Source organism: Convolutriloba macropyga, chromosome 6 (genome assembly GCF_964194025.1).
Source record: "Convolutriloba macropyga chromosome 6, txConMacr16.3, whole genome shotgun sequence".
Lineage (NCBI taxonomy): Eukaryota > Metazoa > Xenacoelomorpha > Acoela > Convolutidae > Convolutriloba > Convolutriloba macropyga.
Genome location: NC_134473.1, coordinates 13270419 through 13297863, shown reverse-complemented (window position 1 = coordinate 13297863; position 27445 = coordinate 13270419). Strand labels below are relative to the sequence as shown.

At 34.8% G+C, this 27445-nt stretch overlaps 2 protein-coding genes across 6 annotated transcripts in view; one reads left to right on the top strand and one right to left on the bottom strand.

Annotated features, from left to right (window-relative positions):
- LOC142340799 (uncharacterized) overlaps positions 1-27445 on the top strand; it is a 223035-nt gene that overhangs the window by 152415 nt on the left and 43175 nt on the right. The window lies entirely within an intron of this gene.
- LOC142340797 (uncharacterized) lies at positions 15113-25936 on the bottom strand. 5 transcript variants are annotated; one of them, XR_012759090.1, is made up of 6 exons: positions 25737-25936; positions 24806-25056; positions 23326-23360; positions 21688-21939; positions 19109-19714; positions 15113-15326 (listed from the first exon to the last, which is right to left on the bottom strand). XR_012759090.1 is itself a non-coding variant. In XM_075391512.1 (5 exons), exons 2-5 carry the CDS (start codon positions 24882-24884, stop codon positions 19226-19228), a joined length of 855 nt encoding a protein of 284 aa, XP_075247627.1. In that variant the 5' UTR covers positions 24885-25056; positions 25737-25936; the 3' UTR covers positions 18914-19225. The 5 variants fall into 5 exon arrangements, 4 of the variants coding, with proteins under 4 accessions (XP_075247627.1, XP_075247630.1, XP_075247628.1 ...); XM_075391512.1 differs by lacking the exon at positions 15113-15326 and having other exon boundaries at positions 18914-19714; XM_075391515.1 differs by lacking the exon at positions 15113-15326 and having other exon boundaries at positions 18914-19714; positions 24806-24928.

Genomic DNA, 27445 nt, shown 5'->3' with positions numbered 1-27445 from the left:
CTGCGTCTTGGGTGAAAAATAAAGCCGCGGGGCGACGATGGATGCTCGACTTCCTTACACGGTTCGATTTCGCCGATCTCTTTGTAAAAAACAGCCAACGTTTTTTTTCGGAAACATTCTTCTGTAGGGACTGTGACGAGTGTTTTTATCGAGAAAATCTTAATAATTTATGCGGGAAATGCTTGAACGTGATCTGTATATTTTGTAGCAAGTTCCATAAGTGTAGTTCTTGTAATCTGTCAGCAATTTAATGCTCTAGTGTGGCAATTGTTAACAATATCAAACTCATGCGGGACTTCAATTATTTCAAAGTATGAGTAAATCATTTAATAGATTGTTTCCTGCAAATGTTTTGAACCCAGTTTGATTTTTACCGTCTGAAAACATAATTGAAAAGCGTTTTGACTTTCACTGGTTGAAAAACAGTGCTGTTAGGTTCTTCGACCTTCAGCGGCTGGAGTTTTTAAATGTTAGGTTTCTTGAAATCCATTGCTTCGACTGGATAATCTTGTTTGAGTTTTGTTGTACTTCATCTTGTTGTCTAAGTTCGCTGTTTGAGACAAAGTTATTGATACTGAATTTTGCACTGTTAGGTTTTACGAACTTCAGCGATTGAAGTTGATTGCTGTTTGGTTCTTCGACCTTCAGCGGCTGGAGTTTTTATATGTTAGGTTTCTTGAAATCCATTGCTTCGACTGGATAATCTTGTTTGAATTTTGTTGTATTTCATCTTGTTGTCTAAGTTCGCTGTTTGAGACAAAGTTATTGATACTGAATTTGGCACTGTTAGGTTTTACGACCTTCAGCGATTGAAGTTGATTGCTGTTAGGTTGTTCGACCTTCAGCGGCTGGAGTTTTTATATGTTAGGTTTCTTGAAATCCATTGCTTCGACTGGATAATCTTGTTCAGATTTTGTTGTGTTTCATCTTGTAGTCTGAGTTCGCTGTCTGAGACAAAGTTATTTATACTGAGTTTCAAACTGTTAAGTTTTACGACCTTCAGTGATTCAAATTGATTGCTGTTAGGTTCTTCGACCTTGAGCGGCTAAAAATGATAAATGTTAGGTTTCTTGAAGTTCATTGCTTCGACTTGATAATCTTATTTTAATTTTGTAGTTCAAGTCATCTTGTTGTTTAAGTTTGCTCTTGGAGACAAAGTTAATGATACTCATTTTTACACTGTTAGGTATTACGACCTTCAGTGGTTTAAGTTGATTGCTGTTAGGTTCTTCGACCTTCAGCGGCTAGATATTATATATGTTAGGTTTCCTGAAGTTCATTGCTTCGATTTGATAATCTTGTTTTGATTTTTTTGTTTAATCATCTTGTTGTTTAAGTTCGCTGTTTCAGTCAAAGTTGTTGATACTGAATTTGCACTGTTAGGTTTTACGAACTTCAGTGATATGAGTTTGTTGCTGTTAGGTTTTTTGACCTTCAGTGTTTCGAGATTGTTATTCGAGTTTTTGTTTAATGTTGACAGTAACAGGTGCCTCAAATATAGATACAAAATGCTGTTGAATTTACTCGAAAAAGTGGACCTTGAATCCTCTCAAAAGGAAATTTTTAAGCAGGTGACTGTGAAGTCTTGCCTGACTACTGCCTCCTTCAAGCTCATAACTGATGAGCAACTTATGACAATAGGCTTCCCCCTCCCAGCTGTTATTGAGATGAATTCGATATTGGCTAATGAAGCTCAGGTTTTGACTCCTGTTTACTCGAACGCTCCAACCTCTCTCTCTCTCTCTCTCGGACGAAGTGCTTCCTCGTCTCAAATTACTCCTGTACGAACTGAACCTGATCAAGATTTCAACGCAGCGTCTTTGAAAGAACTGGCTGCTCACATAGATTTGAAGTCTGTCAATGGCTTAAACTTGCTATTCCGTCTTTTAGTGGAAGAACTCGTAAAGGTAGATATTTTAGCTTTCTTTAGTTTTGATAGGTTTTGTACATCTCTTTGTTTATTATAGAGTTCCTGGAACGGAAATGGAAAAACTGAAACCCTCCACTGCGCTAAAAATTCAGTTTGCCAAAATAGCAGTAGAGGTTATTCCAAACTTCGCTTCAGTTGATGAGAACTGTCCCTTTGTAAGGTTTTTAGCTTTGTTTTTATTTTTAATTTATATGACTTGTACTCTTTTTTTTCGCGATGTTTAGGCAGTCTTTTACAAGCCGTATTTTAAAGAGAGTTTTCCAGGTGGAGTTTTTCGAAAACACACACCAACTGGGACGATTGAGGAGAACCTGAAGAGCCGCAGATCCGAGGCTAAATTGAAAGAAGAGGTTCGTTTGACAAGAGACGTTGTTGTAGTTTTTTATCTACGCTATATAGTTTGAGATTCATGGAATCAAATGTGAACAATAGAGTTTGAATATCTTTATTGTAGGATCTTCTATTCCTCCAAAACGTGCACGGAAGGAAAGGTCGCTAGAACTTGAAGAGGAACCGATTAACTTGACTCCTCTCATGATCAAGTTCGGCGAATCGGCGATCAATAATGCGCTTCTGAGGAAGCAAACAATTGAAGAGAGACAAACTCTGCTCTCTCAAAAGGTTGCTTTGGACTATTGGGACTATCTCTACTGCGTGGGACATGAGTTGCGCAATTTTGAGCAGGTTTTATTCATTTTTTTGTAAAGTTTTTGGCCTGTTCTCTAAATAATTTTTTTCAGCTTGACATTGAGTTCAAATTGTGGGTGCCTCGGGCTCTGAAAAACAGCTTTGAAAAATTGTTTTTGCTCTATGTCCCAAACGTTTTGAAAAGTGGCCAGAGATAATCCACCAAGCGAATGCCGGGACAAAATATCTGACCTTCGTTTGAAGCAACGTAAGGGTTTTAAATTTTTCTTTTAAAAAATTTTGTATTCTTATTTTACTTTAATTTTAGTGCCTGAGAGTGAGATGGCCTTGCGATTGCTTCCCCTAATTACTCTTGCAAAGCTTCCAACTGGTGTCAAAAATCGCCTGACAGTTGTTGAAGCTGTTATCAAGGGCCGTGATAACTTCATCGTTGATTTCTCTGTAATTTTTAGTGTGTGACATTTTGTTGTGAGTTGTTCCAGAACTAAACATAACTTTTTATGGAGATTTCCAATATTGAGCAGGATGCGAAAAAACATAGCACGGGAGCAATTCTCAAGTCTTCTTCCCAGGTTAAAAGTTTGCGTAGTTCTTTTCTGAGATTTCTTTAGTTTCTTTCGAGACGGATGAGTATTTCATTGCCCCATCCCTTAGTGTGCTTTGCGTCTGCAGTGAGAAAAATGATAACAGTATTTTTATTCCCATGTTCTAATATCGTTCGCTGTGCACATTAGAAATCATCATTCTGCTATGCGAAGGAAGCAGAAAAGTTTTAATGAATTTGATTGTTTTTCTGCTGCAGGTCTTTGTGGTTTCACCGTCGGACCAATTGAAGCAAAGGACTTGTTCAACGAGGTAGACATTGGCTTGAGAATCTTTTATATGCTTAAATAAAAGTATCCAGAAGAAACCTTTGTGCTTTGGTCATTCCTGCAGATAATTATCTTCAAGCTGCCGGCATCAAAAGTACCCACTCAAGTAGATTCGTTGACAAGGTTGCTAAGTGGTGAACCCGTTGACCAGGAAGCCTAACGCTGACTGCCGTCTTGACTACTACTGTCTCATTAAACTTCTAATGCCGTTGCTCCAGTTTATCGATTGTTTTTTATAACTCAAGTGGATATTTGATTGAAATAGCAGTTGCATATCCAGTTTCCACAATTTCTTCCTGTGTTGTGCTTATTTGCATGTGTTTTTGATTTTTGCTATCTCTACTCGCTCTATAGCTTATGCCCTTATGTTATTAATTCTTTTTGTTGCTTTTCAAAATATCAATTTCACTATGTGTCAAGGTTAATATCTCGATTTCTTGTCATTGTGACAATTTCTTAAGCAATTGTTAGATGCTTTTGCATGATATTGAAAAGTGAGTCACTTTGCTGATATAAAAAATGAACGAATCACACGAAATCGAGTGCAAGGTACAAGACTACTACGAGGTTGCAAGCGCAGACTGGATTTTGTTAGAGGAACCCATTGATACAGATGGTCGCGCTGTTCACCGGGCAATAAGAAGTGATCAGAGAATAGCAATTGAGGACGGGTGCTATGTGCTGAAGTACATTCGCAACCTATACAAAACCTCAGTACAGTTTGTTAAGTATGAACCTGACAACACCTATCAGGAGGACATAAGTCGTGGTTATCTTGGAATAAAGGTATTAAGTGAACAGCTAATTCCTGCTAATAAGCTAAATTTAGGCCTCTCAGGTGTAGTAACCGACTGCCCTGCTGATATTGATAATAAACCTGAACTAAATTTTTCAGTTTTTTATCGTAATTTTGAATCATTTTCGTTACAAGGTCTCCTGTCATTTGTTAATCACTCGTGCCGCCCTAATTGTACATACGAAACACCAAAAGATAGAGATGGCGTTGTTTTTATTAGAAGTTTAAGGGAGGTTAATGAAGGCGAGGAAATAACAGTTTCGTACGGAAAAAATTATTTTGGAAAAAATAGGGAATTCTGTATGTGCCCATTTAAAGAAGACCATATATCAAAATCTTTGGATACAATTATTTCTGCCCCTGCAAAACGCACCCATTCAGGTAATTTTTTTTACTCATAATGACACTTTTGTTGATCGCAACTCTGAAGAGGTGCATACACAGTCCGCTGTAAGCTCTGATATTCAAGCTGCAGTTTCTACAGGAACTGGCTCAGGCAATGCGCGCGTTGAAAAGTTAATTGATCAGGCTGATAACAGTCAAGCAGTTTCTTCACCGCTATGTGATGTAAGGATTTCTAGTAAGGAAAAAAATGATTGCACAAAAGCTGGCTGTGATATATCATTTTCTCTAGTTAGTCAGAGTCAGCCAATTCCAGTTAGATCTTCTCGTAGGTACAACCAAAATTGTAGCACACAGATTAATGCGGAAAGCAGTTTCCTTTACCAAGTTAATTGCGAGTTTTGTACTTAACAATCTGTTCTCACAAACCATAATTTTCTTGAGCACATGCGGATAAATCATCGCTTAGAAGCAGAGTTCAAATGTGTTATATGTTTTCGTCTTTTTTCTGGTTTCAATAGCTTTGATAACCATATAGAAAACATGAATCAAATTAGGCAGTTTCACGAAGTGAAGAGGGTGATAATTTTTTGTCAAGTCAAAGTAGTAACAGTGCAGATGTATCAACCGATAGTTCATGTGTTATCGAGTCCCTTCACGAACCTCGTAATAGTGGTCTTGCTGGAATATTATTTTCATCTTTTTTAGGCAAACAGAGCAGAGTCTACAGTTGGGGTAAGGCTAAGTATCAATAAGGAAGCTATGACGGTACTTTTTGTTGCAAGTTTAAAAACTGTTCAGTACAAAATCTTAGTTTAAGTAATTACACTTCTCATCTCAGTAACTATCACGGCGCAGCTTCATCTTTTACTTGTCCATTTTGTCCTAGAGAGTTTTGTAGTTTAAGATATTTGAATAAGCATGCTAGGAAAGAGCACCGAACGTTAATCAAACATAGAGTCGACCCGCTAGATCCAGGAGCAGAATCTGAGACTAATGAAGATTCAAGTATGCCCTATAGCAATAATTGTGTTGAAATAGTTGAAGAGTCTGATCTGAGCGAAAGGATTTTTCGTTTAACTGATGGCTCCCTAGGTGAAAATGTTTTGTTAAGAATGTTAGGCGACATTTCAACAACGTGGAATCAAGCTTTCCGTTACCTAGGTGCTACTAAAAATTTCACTGACGATATAATTAAAACAGTTCATCTTTGCTTAGATATTATCTCATCAGACTGTCCAAACGTTTTGTCGAGTGCTACCTTTCGCGATCTACTCAAGGCTGCCGGAGATTTCAATTTCTGCCAGGCTGAAAATGAATATCAGGTTTTAAAATTGCTGAAACAGAAAAAGCAGTTTGTTATGCCGTGCGATATAGTATTCGGAGTTGAACATGAGATAAGATTAACCAAAGGTGAATCAACGCACAAGGAAATTGAGAGGACGGGTCAATTTGTATCTATTTCGAAAGTTCTTGAAAACATTGTTTTCTATCATGACGAAATTTTTTCCATAATGGCGTCCTATAGTTGCTTGCTTGAAAGTCTGAATAAAAATGAGATTATCTTGGATAGTATGCAAACTCTAGGAAAGTTGAATTTGTCCGAAAAAACTTACGAACAAAATCTTCTTAGTGACGTAGATTTGGTGATAAAGCATAGTCAATAAGATAAGGTCTTCAATTTAAGCTTACAGCTATACTTTGATGAAGTTGAACCCGTTAACCCAATTGGAAGCAGAGCTTCGATTCATAAAATAGGTTGTTTTTATTGGTGTTTGAAAAACCTTCCACCATGGTTTCTATCGGATATGAGAATGACCCATCTTGCTGCACTAGTGCCTTACCTTGAGACATATGGTTTTAAAGAAATTTTGACTGTACTGCGGAACGATTTACGGGCTTTAGAAAACGGTATTCAAATTCTTACTAGATCTGGTAAAACAGTATTTGTCGCGCTATGACGAGTTGATTTTGTTGCGAACAATTTAGCTTACCATGCTGTTTTTGGTTTCAGTAAAAGTTTTTCCAGAGGTCTCTGTTGTGAAAAATGCGTTTTCCTCCAATCGTCATTCAAGTCGGTTTTTGAAGAACGCCATAAAGATCTTGGAAGTTCTGAGTCATGTTGATTGGATGCATCCGCCAAACGAAACGGCGTTAAGCATATTTGTGTTCTTGAAAGTCAATTTTTTCACCCTTATTAAAATTTTACCGCTGACTTGCATCATGACACTTTTCAAGGCAGCTTAATGAACATTTTGCGCATTGTTTTGAGTGAACTGGTTCCCGACTACCTGAGTATTGATTGTTTAAGTTCAAGAATCAATAATTTTGGCTATAGTCGTGATATCGATGTCAGACCCTCAGAAATTGATTTTGAACGAATAAAAGATAAGTCCCGAGGCCACTTCAAACAAAAGTACGATCAAATGTTTACTCTTTATCGACTTTTACCGCTCATGATATATAACCTTGTACCTTTCAACAAAGTCTAGAAGTTTTTGCTTCATTTTTCGGATCTAATTTCTTTTTTGCTTAGCCCGACTTTCGTGGAATCCGACTATCATCTGTTGGGAGTCCTAATATGTAAGTTATCTTGTTTTTTAGTTTTTTGATCATACATCTTTTTTTAAATCTGCTCTATTGTTTCAGATGAGCATCTGGAGAAATACGTGCAGCGAAACGTTTTCCCACGGAGTCGGTAACGTTTAAGCAACATAAGTTAATCCATTACCCGAGGGTTCTCAAGTCATCGGGACCTTTTCTCTACCAAAGTGTTTTGAGGTACGAACGTAAACATCAGTTTTTTAAGCGGCTAACACATAATATCTGCAATTTCAAAAATATTTGTAAAAGTCTTGCTTTACGACACCAAGTTAACGAGTACTATCAGTAGAACGAGTCTGTACCTGTCAAAGTTAATGAGTTCCCTGGCGTTAAAACTGAAATCCTTAGTGAATCTTTAATGTCGAGAAACGAAGAGTATCGCAAGTTTTTTATATCATCTGAGTGCTTGCAATCAAGTAGCGCTGTCATAATGGGGACAAAATACGGCTAGAATGACGTTATGATCAAAGACCTAGATAATGAAAACTCTCCTGTACCTCAGTTTTTGCTAATACAAAAAGTTTTATTTTCTGAAACCAATATTTTTTTTACTTGCTTCAAAATAAAAACTCATGAATATCATGAATCCTCTCGTTCTTACTGTGTTTCTGTGAATTACAATGAAGGACTCGTCATTGTTGCTTTCGACGAATTGTTTAATTTTCATCCTTTATCTCTTCACAAATGCGCTGTTGTAGATTGCTTTTTGAACACATTGTCCTAAGGCAGGCACTGAAGTACATTAACTATGCATATAATTTTAAATTTTATTGAGGCGGTTCCTTTTTCTCATAATTTTTTTTACAAAAAACGTGTTTGGCTAGCAGCTATTTGTGTTCCTTTGGTAAATTTTTCCAGGGAAATGATGCTCTTTGGTTTTTCGACCTTCGGTCATGTCTGAATGGTAAATTTTTGTTAGGTTTTTGACCCTCAGCAGTCAGATTTGGCCGTTAGGTTTTTCGACCTTCAGCAAAATCTCATGAAAAATTTGGCTGATAGGTTTCTTGACCTTCAGCTGGCACTTGAATTTCGGTCTGGTAGTTCTTTGTCTTATTTTTTGGTCTGGTAGTTTTTGCTCTTTTATTTCGGTCTGGTAGTTTTTGGTCTGAGAAGTTTTTAACGTATTCAAAAAAATGTGTTAAGCTTTGGACATTCAAAGAATTGTGCAACGAAATGGATATGGGTTCCATTTCTACGACAATGACGAAACCGAAGATGTTGTGACAATGCTAGACTACATGCGGCATCTTCAAAAACACGTGAATTTAGTGCTAATTAACAGGGTTATAATGATAGGAGATTCAAATATGCGGAACGCTTTTGATGATTTTAATGATCTTGACTTTATTAGGGATTTACAGGTTGTTAACAAAAGTAGGGGTGGTAGATGTGCACGCCATTTAATTGATTGTTACCCTGAGATAGTGAAATATAGATATATAATCGTTTGCGTTGGTAATAATGATTTAAAAACCACAAGTGATGAAAAGTTATTGAAGTATTTCACTGACCTGATTGAACATCTGCCATATGAACATCATATTTTTTTCTAGAATTGCTAACACGTTTGGATCATGCTGAGTTTTATCTTGACGATAAAGGAGAAAAAAAGTTTAGACATTAGATTGCAGTCATTTAATATGAGAGTGAAAAATAAATTAGGTGCTAAGTTTTATGGAAACAAAATAATACCTTCCTGTCATTTCCTACCTCACAATCGTGCTGATTTGAATGATTTCGGTAAAAAAAATGATTGTCACTGTGTCAAAGATGGCAAAAAATCTGTTAATAAAGAACTAATAGTTGCGTGATTCTCCTTTAACGAGTAGCTTTTGCTCAAACTGATTAGTAATTTTAAATTGTTGTGTTTACCGAGCTTTAATTGTCGCTTTGCAATATAACGTTTTGAAAAAGAGTCAAAGGCACTTGTTTTACTGCTTTTAAATACTTCTGTTCAGAGGTCATAGTTATTTCCTGCTCAACTTTTTTGAAGTGACCCATTGTTGGATTTCAAGTCTATCGTCGTAACCGTTTCTGACCGATATCTGAGGAGAAGAACTTAAAAGTTTTTATTCTTTTGGTAACTTTCTGCTTCTGTTAGTTTTATGTGTTGTGTTTGTTTTATTAAAAAAAGTCTGCTTCCCGGACACAAAACCAAAAAAATAGCTTTAGCAACTGTTTATTTTTTGTTGTTGTTAGTTCGCGTGCATGATAAATTATTCAAAGTTAATTTGCTTAGTTACTGTTCAAGTTATGCTTTATTAGTTTTACTTGTTGTGCTTGATTAATTTTTTACAAAAGTTTGCTCAGCGAACTTAAATGCAAAAACACCATTACGAACTTACTTTTCTATTTCTATTATTTAAATCCGTTCTCCTTGATTAGTTATTTGAAAAAAATTTGCTGAGCGGACACAAAACCAAAAAAAAACATTAGTAACTGTTAATTTTCTGCTCCTGTTAGTTTTACGTGTTGTGTTTGGTTTATTTAAAAAGTGTGCTATACGGAAACAAGACCAAGAAAGCCTTAGTAAATTTTAATTTTGTGCTTCTATTAGTTCAACGTGCTGTGCTTGATTAATTTTTCACAAATTTTGCTTAGCGGACACAAAACCAAAAAATAGCATTAGAAGCTTTTTATTTTTAGTTATTGTTTATTCGCGTGCATGATTATTTATTCAGAAAATAATTTGCTTAGTTACTGTTTCAACCAATAAAATAGTAATAGTAACTGTGACATTTGTGCTTGTATTAGTGTTTTGTTGTGCTTGATTGTTTATTTAAAAAAATCTAGCTTAGTAGACACAAAACTAAAAAAATACCTTTTGTTGTTGGTTTATGCAGTAAAAGTTGTTTTGGCTCAAATGTGTCGAATAGTTTAAACTGTTAGGTTTATCGACCTTCAGTTGATTTTTGAATAAAAGTTGCAATAATGAGCCAAATATACTAATATTTTGTTTATTAGTTCTTGTGATCAGAAGTGCTAAGTAATTTAAGCTTTAATTTTTGTACTTGACCAGTTACTAGGTTGCCATGTTCTAATTTTTGATACTAGAAACCCTCTGACTTAGACCTTAACTCTATGCACAACATAGGCTTGACTTCTGAACACAAGAACTACGCCACCACATTCTACCACCCCAGAGTTCTTCATTAATCTTTTCAATTTAAACTAAAATTTTAAAACTCGTTGAACTGAAACCAAACAAAAAGCATGAGTTTTACTTGTGGTGTGTTTGACTTTATTTAGTTTTTGTTTTCCTCGCAAGGGGTCAGAAAGCAACGTATTGAAAAAATGTCGAGCCATGGCTTCAGCGTTTTTGTTTTTCTCGATTTTCATGCGTTACTAGTTGTTTTCTGTGGTTTTTCATTTTCTCATCTTGTCCTTGTTAGTTTGTCGTCTTTAAGTAGGAGGTTTTTAAACTGGCTTCAAGGAGTAAGCTTTTATTTAGTTCATCTTCATTTTTTGTGTTTGGTCCTGTTATTTCTATTTTTGTTTCCTCTTTTCGCGTGTCATTGCTCTTTTTGTCTGCGTTTTTGATGACTTTCATAGTGTTTTCTTTTTGTTTCTCTTGCTTCAAAAAATTAATTTTAAATGGAATTGTTTTCGTAGATAGTTCACAGCCGGTTGCCTAACTTTCTAATATTGTAATCTTCTCTAGTTAATGTTTTGTTTAAATATTTTTATTCGTTTTGTTGTTCTTTCCGGAATTTTTTTTCAGGGTGCTACTTATTTCTATTGCTTGAACTAAAGTTTTGTTGCTCATTTTGTCTTATTGCGCCATTCCATTTGTGGATTAGTTTTGTTGCTTGCTGTTTTAAAACGCGTTTTGTGTGGTGTTTCGTTCTTTCAACTATTGTTTCGAGGTTCTGGTTGCTAGGTATGTTTCTTGTTTGTTTCAACTAAACTGTCGAAGATTGTTTTCATGGTTAGTAGAGTCTTTGTTTCTTCCGGTTCACTCTTCTTATCTAACCTTGGACTGGTTGCTTTTCATGAGGAATTGGTGAACTTAGGTGGTTGCCCGTCGTTATTTTGGATCCGGGTCAATTGTTTCCTAGAATTTTATGATTTTTTTTTGTTTTTGGTTTTTGGAAATCCTATTCTTCTGCTTCTTTTCTCTTGGTCGATTTTTTCGGTTGAAACCTCTTTCTTTTGTCTTTCGCTGTTGAGTGGTTTGATTTTTATCTAGGCCTTCAATTCCATTTTAAATCTCCATCGCTACTTTTTTCGCTTGTTTTTCCCATTCTATTAATGTCTTTCTCTCGTTCACTTGCAATGAAATCTTCTCATTTGTCAAACATTTTTCCTGTTTTTTGTTTTCCTAATTGCTTTTTGCCTGTTTGGATAATTTGTTTTTGTATGAGTTTCGCTTTATAGTGTCCCGTTTTTAGGTCTATCCGTTAGCTCTATCCGTTGTTAAGCTTAAATTTTCTCTAGAACATTGTTTTTTGTTGTGCTTGTATATTTTTGTTTCTGCATAATTTCTTGTCAGCTTGCTTGTTGATTTCCTGTTCTTAAATCTCCTCCCCTTGTAATTTTCTCTTGTTTTCTCTTTCATTTGTTTTTGTCTTCATATTGATTTCTCTTCTAGATGTATATTTCTTTTTTTTGTTCTTTTGTAGGGTTTCTGTTGCTGTTTTTGTTCAGTTCTTTTACTAGGTCTTTTTCTTCCAAATTTTGATTTTTCTTGTCTAAAATGTTTTCGGTAATATCGTTTCCCTTTTTGGCCATTTCTGCTGAAATCATGAATGATTTTCGAGAATTTCTGATTGCTTTCTGACCTCCTAAATAAGTATTTTGATTCTTCTCGGCATTTCCTATATGATCAACATCCGATTTATTGATAGTTTGCACATGTTTTAATGTCTTCAGCTGTGCTGTTTTGTTTGGTCTCTGCTTTTTCGTTTGTTATAGTGAGAGCCCTCGAGGATCCGGCCTCGCCGCGCATCCTTTTTTGGCACTCCAATAGTTTGGACCTTAGTGGACGCCTTCTCGATGGCGGTCCTGTATAAGGTGTGAACTCTGTGCATACTGAGCTGAGATTCACTTTAAAAACACAAATTTCTGGATTGTTTTCTCAATAATTGGTTCATAAAGTGACAAAAGAAAATTTTTCTGCCAGTTTACTGTTGTTTTACTGCCTGGTCAAGTATTGTTTCGTTTTGCTTTTTCGTTTGTTTTAGTGAGAACCCTCAAGGATCCGACCTTTCCGCGCATCCTTTTATGGCAGTCCAATAGTTTGGGACCTTAGTGGACGCCTTCGCGATGGCAGTCCTGTATAAGGTGTGTACTCTGTGCATACTGAGCTGAGATTCACTTTAAAAATACTTTATTCTGGAATACGCTTTTTCAAAAGTCGGTTGATAAATTGGCTGGAGAAAAGTTTTCCAACAGTTTACAATGTTCTGTTACACTTGTTTTTGTCTTGCCGGACAGTTAGTCTACCTGAACAGAACTAAACGCACTTGAATTTTTCCGGAACCAATACCTGAACTCATAGAGAATTCAGGTAAATTTACCTGAAAAAACACCTGAACTTACCTGAACAGTTCAGGTAGATTTGTCTCACCTGAACCATACCTGAACACACCCGAAAAATACTTGAAAGTTTCCTGAAAAATTCAGGTGTCACTGCCTGAACTTTTACCTGAACTTACCTGAAAATTACCTGAAAAAAACACCTGAACTGTTCAGGTAATTTTTACAGTTCAGGTAAACTTACCTGAAATTTACCTGAAATTTCAGGCAAAAATTGCCTGAAATTTCAGGTAAATTTCAGGTAAATTTACCTGAACTGAAAAAATTACCTGAACAGTTCAGGTGTTTTTTTCAAGTAATTTTCTGGAAAGTTCAGGTAAAAGTTCAGGCAGTGATACTTGAATTTTTCAGGTAATTTTCAGGTATTTTTCAGGTGTTTTCAGGTATGGTTCAGGTAAGACAAATCTAGCTGAACTGTTCAGGTAACTTCAGGTGTTTTTTCAGTTAAATTTACCTGAGCTTTTTTTGGTGTGTTGTTAATCCATTTAAATCTTTAATCTATATCACATCGCTTGAGCATGAGGAAATCTAATCTAGCACGAAGAAATCTAATGGATGTTATAGTTAGAATATAATATGACATTATTCAAAATCTATCAAAAATCTTGGTTTATTTAGGTTACTACCCTGTTTGCTCACAACAAAAACAGGACTGACAGCGTTTGTAATAGAAATTACTGATTCCAATAATGGATATCTGAAGAAGTATACAGATTTAAAAAATCTTTGACGTGATAACCAAATTACTTGCAAGACTAGAAAAATTTACATCAAAGGCAATTTTATCTTCAGTCCAGATCAAAATAAACATTACCAATAAGATGATGATGGATTTCGATTGAATCAAATCTATAGTTTGCTTCTTCCAACTGTATTGAATATTTCAGATCAGTTTTAGATCATTTTTATTTCCCGGTGAACAGTTCTGGTTCTTGATTTTTGGAATGAAATATCAGATCCACTATCAACATTTGAAAAGATGTATAAAACAAAAGTTCAGAATGCAAAAGCCTTCCAGTTTTTGCTCATCTCATCGTGCTCTCATCACATAGTGCTCGGCGAAAACATACTCACTTTATTCTGTTCTTTTTACTAAGATATGTTTTGACTGTTCAGAAAATTTTCATGCCTTGCTTTATTAGACTGATTTTTTCTATAGCTCAAAAACTCTAATCGTTCATCAGAACCATGTTGTTTCGATTTAAAAATACGTTTTCATGTTTAGTATTATTCTATGGATAAAATATGCAGCACTGTTTTGTCAGGTGTAATTATTATTTGCTGTCAAATCAAATTGTTCTCATATACACATACGTAAATTTTGTGTCGTTATGTGCCGAACAACACTTTTGATTAAAACAACCCAGATTATGCAATAACAGCATGTTTGCAAAATTTATGAAAAATTAGTCTGAAATTGACAGTTTCAATTAATCCTGCAATGTAAAAAAATAATCGCTAGCGTCTTTGTTGCAAATCATAGAAAATGTGGTACTACGAAACAGCGTTTCAGTTGGAGTTGTTGTCGAACCAGTGCAACAACTATTTCTTTATCATAGTTGTTGCTCATAAAATTTTGAAACTGTTTCATAATAAAACTACTATTAAATTTTATGGCGACCTCAGCTTTGCATTGCTCTCATAAACAAATTGGGGCCTCACAAGATGTTTCAATCACAGGTCTCAGCCATTGAATGAAGCATCGGGCAAACGTAGATTTTCTGTAAACAGCATAAACTTTGAGCTAAAATTTCCCAGAGAAACTCCCTAGTTTACTTTTTTTAATTTTAAAAAAGTTTACTTTATTCCATCTAAAAATTTTAAGATTTTCTATAATTTTATTCCATCTAAAAAATCTTAAGTTTTAGCAATTCTATTGCAGATGCATTCTCACATTCTCAATACAAATGGACGAAAACTCATTGTTTAGTTTTTGCTTTTTGGGGATCCCTTTAATAGGTCGACAATTTTAGACCAAATCTGTTTGGAAATAGTTATTTCGAGATCTTTTGAAGTACCTCGTATGTCCTATTTGGACTATGTATTACCGAATACTGCGTTGAAATATTTTTCATCACTTTCAAATGAAATTTATTATGACGGGGGTATAACTGAATAATATTCTAAATAACTGAATAACTTTATTGAATAACTTTCTGATTATAAAAAGTTCTGATATGATCACATCTAAGCAGAAAAAACAAGATGTTACGTATTTGAGTTAGCATAGCAATTACATTTTGCAAAAATTATAAATTTTTTGGAAGCAAAGACTCGAGAATAAGAAGGAAACTGAATACTACTAAGATTTATTGGCGATTCATTTCAGAAGAAAACGGTAAAGTTGACAGACTTTTGAAAAATTAATTTCTATTCCCCATATCAATAAGCTTGAATCAGAAAGTGTAAAAAAATACGCATTTAGTTGTCAAATACAAAAAATGTTATTATACAAAAACTAGTCATTTGCCATTGGGTTGACTCGGTTCGCCTGAGAGATGGGTTAAGATAGATTCCAAATCGAGTTACAGGAAAATCGTTAAGTTAATTATAATCTTGATCTTTGTGATGTCTTCTACTCCAGCACTGCTGTTCCCTAAATAAAAGAACACATTGCTACTTTTTCCATCTGAATAAAAAAAATGAAGTGTATCGTTTAGTTTCAGTCATATAGTTTTTTATTTCTGCTACTTAAACTAAAGTGTCACAACACAAACTCGACTATGCAGTTTTCCTCAAGAGCAAGTCGAGCTATCTAATCAGAAAGATTTCATCTGCCCAAAGAACACAAAACAATTAAAGCCAATACCAACTCTTTAAACCAAATATCCTAACAAAAAACCAACTAAATTACAACTTTCGTTTGAGATAAAAATGTTCCCGTTGGTTATTCATAGGCTCCGTAAATCGAATACTCGGATTATCGGTCAAATGTCTCGTCATCACAACTTCATGACATCTGCTGGTTAAAAAGGCCAAGAGTCAAAATGGCCGTTGAATACCTTTTGATAGTCGACTTGTGCACTTCAAAAATTAGCCCGCAAAAAATAACGAAAAAAGATGCAATACTATAATAAGAATTTTGCCGTGAAAAGTTTAAAAGCCTAATTAGTTAATGATGTAAGATAGTATCTGTTTAATGAGGCATCAAAAAGATATGGTCATTTACAGAACAGGCAGCACAAGCTGTCTCATTATGTATCTGTATGTATACTTTCATCATTACCTATTACAAAAATAAATGAAATGAAACTTCAGCCTAATTGGTCTCGCCAACGCCCACATTTCGCTCTGTTGGGACTCGCCAAAACCTACATTCTGTCTGTTAGATCTGGCCGATACCCATGTTTAACGCCAAGAAATAAAGCCAAAAGAAGAGCCGGTCTCCTTTAATCTGTATAAATGTGTGCTGTTTTGACTGTTTTTCAAAATAAAAGCCAATCACTGGTAACCAACATCTATTTCTAGATGATTTAACTACTTCGTCAAACTAATTTTTGAAATCATCATTGGTTTTTAAATCAGTTTTTTTCACTTAATTTTTCTTTTAAACCTCAGAAAATTTTTTAACGTTCAGAAAAATGAAAGGAACAAATTTTAAATTATATTGGATTCTTCTGCACGTTAAGTTGATGTGGCCAATGGTCTGGACGAGGGTCTGGCCTACGGTATATTCCGTCAGGCCAATTGTCTGAACAACGGTAAGGCCTATGTTCTGTTCAATCTAGCCAATGTTGGCCAAAGTCTGTTTCGTCTGACCAAGGATGGCCAAAGTCTGTCCGGTCTGATCAATACATATTTTTGGGTATGTTTGGTCTGGAGCCCCATTGTACGTGACCAAAGTCGGTCTAGCCAAAACCTATCGTGAGTTGCGGACCTCATCCTGGGCCTACAGTGTGACATTGATTATAAGATCATTACACGTTTTAGCAAAAACTTATCTTGTATATTCTGCTAATTGCATAAAAAATTGAAAAATTGAGATAATTTTTTGAGAAAGATGTTATCTTACCAATATGCTATTAAAAAGTATGGTTCATTCGGGCGCTACAACTGATCCTAAAGTACGCATTCTTTATGGCTCTGAACACGTTGTTTAACATTGTTATTAAATATATTATGAATAGATATTTGTGCTTTTCACGAGGAAAAATAATAACAGATAAGGAAGTAGTGTTTTAAACGATATGTATATTAGCATATTATGTAATGGGAAAGAATAAAGCATGCGCTACACTACTTAAAGTTAACAAGGTGCAATTTTCTTATTATCATGAGATTATTTTCAAATTTTCAGGCAAAAAATTTGAACATACTCTCATAGAAATTTGTGGTCCAGAATGGGTGCTATTTACTTCTTTTTTGCTTAATTCTTCTTAATTTCATACTATGAGCGACAACTTCATTTCTCTTGCATAGTAAAAACTTCTCTGCTCAAAAGCCGCAAACGTAGAAGGTGTAAGCAGAATCCGATTTGAAAGACTCTCTCCAATGTACTAAATGGTTTCAAAACGTAATACATTTAATAATGCGAGTATATTCACTCGTCTCTAAACGACACTCTTAACGTAACGTAATATACACCCAGGTCATGGATGTGTCTAAAAAATAATGTAAGAATTGTGGTAAATAGCGGTGAAAAAAACTCACCGCAAAGCGCCCGCATCTTTTTGCGATGAATGCGGTGCAAACGGGGAACTTGATATTTTGTAAGATTTGCGGTTTTAGCGGTAAATTTTTCTAAGACTTCTGATTTTTAGCGGTGAAACTTTTAGTTTTGCCGCATTCGCCGGATTTCTTACAAAAGAGTAACAGGGGTTCGAACTTCTAACCTCCTGCATGTCAACAACTTCTTATTCCACTGCGGCATCTGTCACATACTACAATCATATTTCTCATGAACTTAAAACGTAGCCGGCAGATTGCCGGAAAATAGCAGCCGTTGACACGCTAGACGCACATCGGGTTTGAAACAGAAAAAGAAAAGAGAAGAGACAGAAATTCGAAAAAAATTTTCTGTTTCAAAAGTTGTTCTAATTCATTGGGCAGTTTCAGTTAGATTCTAAACCTATGCTTAATTCAGCTTCTAAACTGAAGGGTAATAAGCTTAATACTAATATCAGCTAGCAATCGCTCTTATGAACTTTGCTAAACTAATGCACAATGAGTTAAAGACAGGGCTTTTTTTTGGTTTATCCCGTTTCTTTTGATTTTGATCTTCTGACATTGACCGTATTCACTACATTGCGTAATTCAATGCGTGAAAAAACTTAGAATCCATTCAATTGAAACAGTGAATGAGGTAAGTCCGAAGACAAGCTTGAAAATCGTGAATTATATAAAAACGAAAAACGTGATCAAAAGGTAAAGCGAATTAAAAAACATAGCAGAACAAGTCCTGACGTACAGTTCAAAAAATTTTCATTGACTAAACAAAAAGTTAGACCGAGAACGGAATATTAGAAAAAAATCCGATCCAGAAAATTGGAAAAACAGTAAAAACAAAGTGAAATTGCCGCATGTGAACAAAAAACCACTAGCGAGAAAGCGAATTTTTGTTCAAACACCGTTTTCTCACTCTACTTTAAAATTAGAGCGAGAAAAGTTCACCCGCAAAACCGCTCAGTTTTTGCTCCATTTCTTGTTTCTGTGTGACTAAAATCACTACTCCGATTTGACTTTAAAAATCATGAAAATGTGTGAACAGACAGCGCCCCAATACAATTCAAATTCTTTGAAATGTAAAAAGGAGAGCACCTGAATAACAGCCGTTGAGAGGCTGACGGCGGCTATTAGTCAGATTCAACAAATGTTTTGAGAAACAAAGGCGTTGAAATTTTGTAAGATTTGCGGGGAGCGGTGAAAATAAAAATTTCACCCCTGAAAACCGCGAATCTCACGAAAATTCAATGCAAAAAAATTACATTGATTTTTACCGGTGAATTTTTGCAAGATTTGCGATTCATAGGGGTTAAATGTTTTCTTTTCATCGCATTCGCCACATTCGGCGCTGAAAATTGCAATTCTTAAATTTTTTTCACCAGCTTCACCGTAAATCTTACATTTCTTAGAGATTTTTAGCGTTGACACATCGATCTTGGATGTCTTATGATCTCACATTAGTAGGACTTGGTAAAAACGGAAATACGCAACCTAGAGCTTTGAACCAAAATGTTGGATCAGTTGAGCAGTTCAGGTTTTTTCAAGTGAAGTCAGGTTAAAAGTTTCAATAAATTCAGGTAAATTCAGGTAAAAGTGACGCCTGAAAAATTCAGTTAAATTTCAGGTAAAATTCAGGCAAATTCAGGTGTAGTTCAGGTGAGAACAATTTGCCTGAACGGTTCAGGTATGTTCAGGCGTTTTTTCAGTTAAATTTACCTGAACTTTTTTAGAGCGTGTAGGCAAAGTTCTGGCATGAAATTTAATAAGATGTAAAATAAGTTTTCGTGCTTAGTCCACTCCTTATCCAATTATGCGTCAAAACAGTGGTTAACTTCACTTTTGTCGACAACAGCGGCAGCCACAAACTGTACAGCAGAGACATAGAAGTGTTAAAATGACCCCAACTATAGCGATTGAAACATAGACCCAAATAGCTTTATCTTTGGCATCTTTTGAGAAATACTTGATAGTAGCATTTTCCAGTATTGAACACGCATTTGAGCAGACGTCGTCGAGTATGCCACGCAAGACATACATTTCACCTGACCTTCTGAGCCGTGTTAGCTTGTTTCCAGTCTCTGAAGTATCATTGACAACCGTCATTTTCGGGCTGGCGTCATGAGGAGGACACAACTCTTTACCATCAAAAGAGCTGGCACAGGTTTTGGATTTCTGAAGTGACCAGAGCTCGAGACAGAGTAGCTCAAGTTGATAATCGAAGAGTTTTAGAAACTGGATCTGCAAATCTGCACATCCTTTGGCCGAGTGTTTCGTGAATTCCATGTCGTGAAATTTGATGCAGATGTCAACTTTTGTGTCCAACTAAAACAGTGCAACGCTATTGAGATGTTTGGGATGTTTCAGAAGACTGGATACGATAACAAAGGAAAAATGTTTACCATGTACTTAAGATATAGTTATTACTCTACTGTACACAAGTTTGCTTCTGATAATTGAAATTTCAATCAATCTAAAGTTATAATATGAATCTGAGCACTAGGTTTCTCCATCAAGAAGTTTTTAAAATCCACTCTGATACTCATCATACAACAAAATTCCACCGCAATTATCTCACTACTCTAAATAACTCAATAGTGGCCATCATAAAGTTCTTGAGGTAACTAGAAGGTTTGATTCCCAGTTTTAGACCTCGACATATGAAAAGGCTCAAAAATTTTTAGTGCGGGGGGCTATTATTGACTGGAAGTACACAGATGAGCTTCCTACTTAAAGTCGATATGAAGATAAAAATGTGGCTTTTTCAGTTTTCGCTTCCAAAATTATGAATTATCATTTTAGAATACAACTTTGTTTGAGTAGTAGTCCTTCAGAAATTTAAAAAGTGAAGGAATATTGTGATCAATAAAATTGTCCGCACAATAATGTACAACTGAGCAGTGGCGATCATTATGTTCTTTAGGTAATTATGAGGTTCGATTAGGCAACTCCTGTTGCGGTTACAATCGATTTAAATGACAATCCTTGGAAAGTAGAAAAAAATAAATGAAAATCCTCGGAAAGTAGATGATAAATCAAACGCTACTTCTCTGCAGAATCCTTGTACGATTACCTGGAAATCGTAAATAACTTTATAAGATGTTCAAGAGATCAAATAAGACCATTGTAGGATTGTTAGAAGATCGTAAAAGAAAAAATTGCCTCAAAAACTATTATGAATAATAGGACCCCAATTATGATACGAATATCAGGATTTCATTTGTAATCAATATATGATTATTACTAAATCATGATCTGTTTAAGAAATCATAATTAATTCTTGAAAGAGGACAACGTACCATAGTAATCGCGCAAAATTTTATATAAATTTAAGATTAAAAATAATATCAAGCAAGAGAAAATCTGAGCTCAAATTTACGTTTCAGCTTCATTATAAGGTCATTAAAAATTAAATCTGCACATACATGTTTAAATCGGAAAATCTATATCCAAATCTGTTTCCTAATTCTTCATTTTTTAGCATGTTGTTTAGCAAAAGAATCGGTAAAAAATATTTAAATAAAATAGTCTATAATAAAAGAGCAAAACAGACCAATTTTAAAAATTCCAATATTCTTTAGCAGTCTTGGGTGTGTTTCAGTTCAGCACGTAAAACTTTTGTTCTTTTTTGCTAGAAGGTAAGTTTTACCTCATCAAAGGTAGTTTTTCATTTTTTATGCACTGATAAACTATTCAGTTGCGACAATTTTTCGAGGTTTTGACCTGCTAGTGTTTAATGCAAGATTTAGGTAACAACATAATGTAAGGTAATAAGGCGTTCATAAAATATAGGGCTTCAATCCATCATATAAAACTCCCGGATAATTAAACGTAAATTATGATCGTTTCATATTGATTTTCACAAATATGTACGATTTCAGTGTATAATCAATTACCAGGAAATCTAATTTTATAAAGTATATTGTTTGAAGACCAGAAAAAAGTCAGAAATAAACAATTATCAAACTTCCTGTACATCAGGTTACAGTCCCATATTCGATCGTTTAGTTATTCTATAAAAATTACTTTTCATGAGCATCAGAAATCACAAAACATAAGTGACGTTGTAAGATTACCGGTATTTGAATACTTCATTGTCTGATAATCGGTATTTTTGTACGACTGATGTAGGCCACTGCGTTCTAATGATCAAAGAAGGTGTACAAATTGCTTGAAAATTTCATCACAACACAATGAACTTTTATCCATAAACTCTTGTCACTCGAGAAAACTGCCAAAAAATAATCTAACAACACAAGCTAAAATTTAATCAAAAAGACATTGACTATGGTTCTTACATCTAGTTTGGGTATTTTGAACTTGAGCAGGCGCAGAGCTGGAGGGTTTTGAACGGACACCTCAAAGGATTTGTTGCTGTTCACGTTCCCAATCATGATCAAATCAGTTCTAACTCCAATCTCCTCTGGCAGATAAGCCACATCGATGCACAATGTTTCGTGAAGCGAATAGTAGTCCTCGTTTACTGAGAAACAGCACTGGCACTTGTTATGCTCACACTTGCAGTTTGCATCTTCGAAGTGAAAATGAGGCTGAAAAAATTTGTTTCTCTCAAGCTTCATGTAGTTTTCAGAGTATGAATGAAAATTGTGATACAGTTTCAAACTCCATATCAAGGTAAACTTCTGTTAAAAATTGAATTTAATTGAATTGTCAATAACTATTTACTGCACTTTTTCCTGTAAATAAAACCTAGATCAACTTCCTTAGACGAACTGGGACGGTTATCTGCTAAAATTTTGTAAGAGTCTTGCAAATAACTGTTATCTGCAAAGACGCAAGATTGCAACGGTTATCTGGTATTGTAGACACTTGCAAGATCCTTACCAGATAAGCGTTTCATTTTGGTTAAAGCACCCAATAACCCTATTGGGAAACACAACAGAAAGAAAAGTATCACCGCGAAAAACTTTGAAACACAAATTGCGCTAACTAAAAAATATCGGTTTTTGTCAGCATGGCTAACATTCAAAATGTTTATGCCGCTCAATGCACAAACTCCACGACCACATTTTGCTTTTATTAAATAGTCATCGCCTAGCTTCTTATACTTTGTATCAGTTGTCACTTTTTTTAAAAAAAAAAATAAGCACAAAAACAGCAAGAAAAACAAATAATCTGCAAGATTAATGTTTATCTGGTAAAAGTCTTGTAAGAGTCCTTACAATATGACGCATAATCATACAAAAGTCTTGAAAGAGCCATGCAAAATCTTAGATAACCGTCCCCATTTGACTAGGGTTATCATAGAGCTCTTTTGAAATGAAGAAAAGTTGTTCAGAATTACACAATTGATTAGAAATTTTGCTCGCAGTCTTTTGACAAGCGTCTCGAACTGCGGTCTCGGGTTGATTTTTCACGTTACAATTCTGTCCCCTAGACAAACTGCGGCGCTTCTCTGGCAAGATCTTTTAAGAGTCTCGCAAATGACGCTTATTTTGCAAGATGCAAGATCGGGACGCCTATCTTGCCAGAACCTCACAAGAATGACTTCGAAAAATGTTTACAGAAAGTGCAATTTTAAAGACCGATTAACTCAAAGACCACATTTTCTTATGAGTTCAGTTCATCGAAGGGAGCTCTCGGTTCAAAAGAGAAATTTTCATGTCATTGCTGCCTTCAATAACGTATTTAAGAAACTCATTTCCAAAAATTTTTTCAATGACCCTTGAAATAGTTTGTTTGCTTGTTATGTCCATGCATGGTTTGAATTGAAGACCTTGGAAGATGGTGCGTAATCTTACAAGACTCTTGCAAGATTCTTGCAAGATCTTTCAAAATAGCCGTCGGTAATAGACTAGGGGAGAAAACAAGTTGTGCACCCCTCTTCTGTCCCCCTGTCCACCCCATTGTTTTAGACGAGAAAAATATTGCGCGGCTAATGGGCAAATTAAAATCAATATAAAAAATTTTTTGACCTTTTTGATGTCCTCTACTCCAGCACTGACGCTCCCTAAACAAGAAAGTACACAGTTACGTTTATTAATTGAATGAAATTGAATGGGATCTATTTTGTTTAACCCCACCCCCTCCAGCTTATTGAGCATAAATTTTTTATGACCCCCAGACGCACGTGCTATTTTCTTACATAGTAACATGCTATATAACAACATAGAATTGGTAACTGGGAGTCATAAAAAACACTGGGGGGGCGAATGAGAACAGAACCGAAAAATGAATTGTCGCTATCAGTTAATTTTGCCACTTCAGCTAAGCTCTACAAATGTGACAGATTTTAAAAAAATTAGACGTTTCAAGAAGAATTAGAAGTTTTTCCTCGAGAGTACAAAATACGTGGCCAATGAAAAAAAGTTTCATTCAATACGTTTTGCGTGCTAGGGAATCGAGTGACAAAAAACTGTCCCCATTTTTCACGATTCATATACCATTTAAAACGATGTATTTGCGTAAAACATGGAAATAAATTATTGATATCGTGGAGAAAGCTTACATTTTGTCTCCAGTATTTACGGATATACGCAACCCACAATTTTGAACATTTAATTAGCCTAAGACTTAATTGCCTGAATTTTATTTGAGACCCAATTCAAAGATCTAAATGTTCCTGTGAACAACGATAGGTTTACTTGCAAAACTGTTCATTTTCTTCTCAATCCGCAATTATTATTGGGAAATATTAAATAATATGTGAAATTAATTAATAACTTTCTTTTATTTCGGGCCAAAATACATAAATCTAAGTCTTCTGGAAAGCGTTACTTATAGTGTGGAAACGAGTGATTTATAGCGTGGACATTAGTGACGAAAGATTGCCTCAAGTTTTCTCGTTAGCCAAAAACACGCTGTGAGAACTTTGAAGCAAATTTGAATTAAGATAGTTAACTCGTTTCCGAACACGCTCCAACTCTAATCTGAGAACATTGGCCGTGAAAATGTCCGAGGAAATTGAGTACTTATACTCTATTTTTTGGACATTTTCACGGCCAATGAATCGTTTACTTTGAAATCAGCAAAAGAATTTTTTGCTCAGTTGCCCTAATTGTGCTAGAAAGTATTTCTTTAACCCAAATATTCACATAAGCTCCTATAACTATATCCTCAGATGCAAAGTGTTCACAATTGACGTCCACTGAGGTGTTTGCCAACATTATGTTCTCGCAAACCATTCCAAGTCATGAGGGAGAAAAATTGCAGAAAAGTTTTTTGAAGCTGAAAATGCAACATACTCAACAAATCAGAGACGAGATAAGGAAATTAGATCAAAATTATCGACTCTTGAATAAACTCAGACAAATGTAAGGGACTTTAAAATTCATGAATTAACTTAGTAGACTTGGAAAAAATTCCGACCTTAAACCAAAATGTAATTGAATATTTTACTCTGAAATTTAAAGTTTTCGATCAGATGGATAAAATGAAATAGTTGAATCAATTTACCTGTGCTGAAGACGATTGTCATTGCTAGCAAAGCGCCCAATATTCCAAAACCGATTCTTATCTGTTGCGGTCGAAACATACGCCCGGTAAACGTTAAGATTAAAAACCGTTTTGTCAATGATACTAAAAGCACTATCAACTCAACATATAAAAATTGAATCACGACACTTTTTTCGTGAGTCGCGATGGATATCTTGCAATGTACTATGAACTTTTTACAAACAAATTTGTTCAATATAATGTCGGTAATTCTAAAAGGAAAAACAAAACCTCGTTGTAACAAACCTCACTCAACAAAACTTAAACTTTTCAGTTCTTAGAAGAAAAGTATTTGCATCATCAGTTTTTTGCATAGTGCGCCTTTGCCCTTACTAAAACTTGTACGACCACAATCCTAACGTATCAGATCTTACTTGATATAACTTCAACTTATCAGATCATAAATGATAAAAAGTTTTAGCGGAACTTACTTGATCGAACTTTTGACTTTCAAACGTTAGATCTCAGCCAGATGGATCGGATTTTGCACAGCTAATAGATTTTAAAAATCCACGAGACGAGTTTTGGCATTTTCTAATTACTCTTAGAAATTTAAACATATTTCTTGTGGTTATGAAGTTTCAATACCGACTCCGTCTAAAAAATCGAATCAATGAATATAATAATTGTTTACTTGTCTCAAAAAGTCTTTAAAACTTCTGGTACGGAGGAATGGTAAAGCGGAATACCATAAAGCACCTTATAACCTCAAAACCAACAAAAATTTTAAAGATAAACAAATGTTCATCGTTCAAAATGTTTATGAGATCTTACATGATGTTATTATTTTTCTCGAATTTTCATCTCGCTATGTATTTGTTTGATTCTGAGTAAAATGAAGACTGCGAGGTTTTGAAAACTGAACAAAAATTTTTTCTGTCTGCAAACATACAAACTATTTCAAAGCTGCAAAATAAAGAAGAGCTATGGCGTCGTTTGTAAAACTATTTTACAGGAAATTTCATGACAAAAATAAGTAACTGTATCGGAAACTGTTTGTAATAAAAAGTTTTAATTTACATCTTTCATAAGCACAGAACTATGTTACACAGGTACCATAAAATAAGCTTTAATATTCAAGATGTTTTTGGTTTATTGTGGCAACGAATTTGTCAAAAAATAATGCTATCGCTATTGATAAAAACTGCTTTCTTAAGCTATTCTATTACAACGGTTTTTAGCGCATGCACGTTTTTATTTTCATACAACCAGCGCAAAACAATTATTGTAAGTACAGTACTCTGCAAAACTTTTAAGTTATGGTAATTCTCTGTTTAATGAAAATTTGGCAACTAAAAGCTACGAGAAGTGCTCAACATGTGTTTATCTTCGTCTAAGAATTCCAAAATTTTGGTGTTTGATTTTTGATTTCGAAAAATTGTCCTGGTTGGCAAAATGATGCCATGAAAAGGTAATGCAAAAAATGGTATCTGTTTTTTATACTGCTGTACACTATTGAAATTTTTATATATTAGTTTATGATTTTACGTTTTACTGATAATGAACAGGCGTCTGTTTTTCTGAGGATGCAACCAAAAATTTTTTCCCAGAGAAATGTGAGGGAGAAATGTGAGGGAGAAAGTGTAGGTTGCAAATGACAGATAAAATGATGACATATTAGGTGAAACTAAACTTGATACACTTTGATATGACACTCATGATCTTCTTGACATCTGTTACAAAAATTTTACGTAAGTGTTAGTTATGCGGGTCAAAACTGAACTAATAGAAGGGGCGAGACAGTAAGTGGAATCTTAAAACTGCGATTTTCACATCAATTAGCAGCATAATAGGCAAAACAAGCCGAGAGGTATGCAATAGTTATGTAGTTTTTCAAAAACAATACATTGTTAGCCGTTACAATCAAGATAGTGAATAGAATTTTAAATTTATTATGTATTCCAATGCACCAAGTAAACATAATGCGTCATTGTCAAGGCATAGAGTGGTTGCGACCTGAAGTCCATTTGCTTCTCGTCCACTTAACCGGAAACCTCCGGCTTGCTCGGCCTCCACCACAAAATAAGGCTTATCAAACACAAAACAAGAGCTTCTTTCTGAATTATGCTTATTCTGGTCGTCAGATACCAATGGTTTATTATTTCAGTATCAATCATATATTTTCTAAAATAATTTAGCCAGGATTTTTTTTAAACATGAAATAGTTTAAAACAAGCATAATCTGTTTGGGGATAATGTCTCTATCATTTTTTTTTATTTTATTATATACATAGATACTCTCGTTGCGCGTCAAAATATAAATTACGAACTGTGTTTCTTGATAGTTTAGCTGCATTCTTTTACCCTATTTTTAAATTGCGTTTGCTGAAAAACTTGTCCCGTAACTCACAATAATCCGAAAAAGATGACTAAAGTAGCCATAATGCTTTGATAAATTTGGTGAAGACATATTTTACCGACTGAAAATAGAAAGACCAACGTTGGATGAATTGTTCACAATCGGGGAAAACTTAATTTATTGGGGTTCAGCTGATAAATTTTTTATGGATGCAAAAACGCCGACCTCGTAGATTTTGATTTTTGTTCTCATTAAAGCAAAAAAAAACTATTTTCAATCATAAAATCAATAAATTTTCAGTC

Bases quoted from the DNA above. Each gene is read 5' to 3' on its own strand.
- LOC142340797 (XM_075391512.1), bottom strand. From the start codon at position 24,884: ATGTTTCGACCGCAACAGATAAGAATCGGTTTTGGAATATTGGGCGCT. The intron at 23,361-24,805 runs GTAAATTGATTC...TTTCTTGTTTAG, and splicing joins GACAATCGTCTTCAGCACAG to GGAGCGTCAGTGCTGGAGTA. The intron at 19,715-21,687 runs GTAAGAACCATA...GCACTGTTTTAG, and splicing joins TCAAAATACCCAAACTAGAT to TTGGACACAAAAGTTGACAT.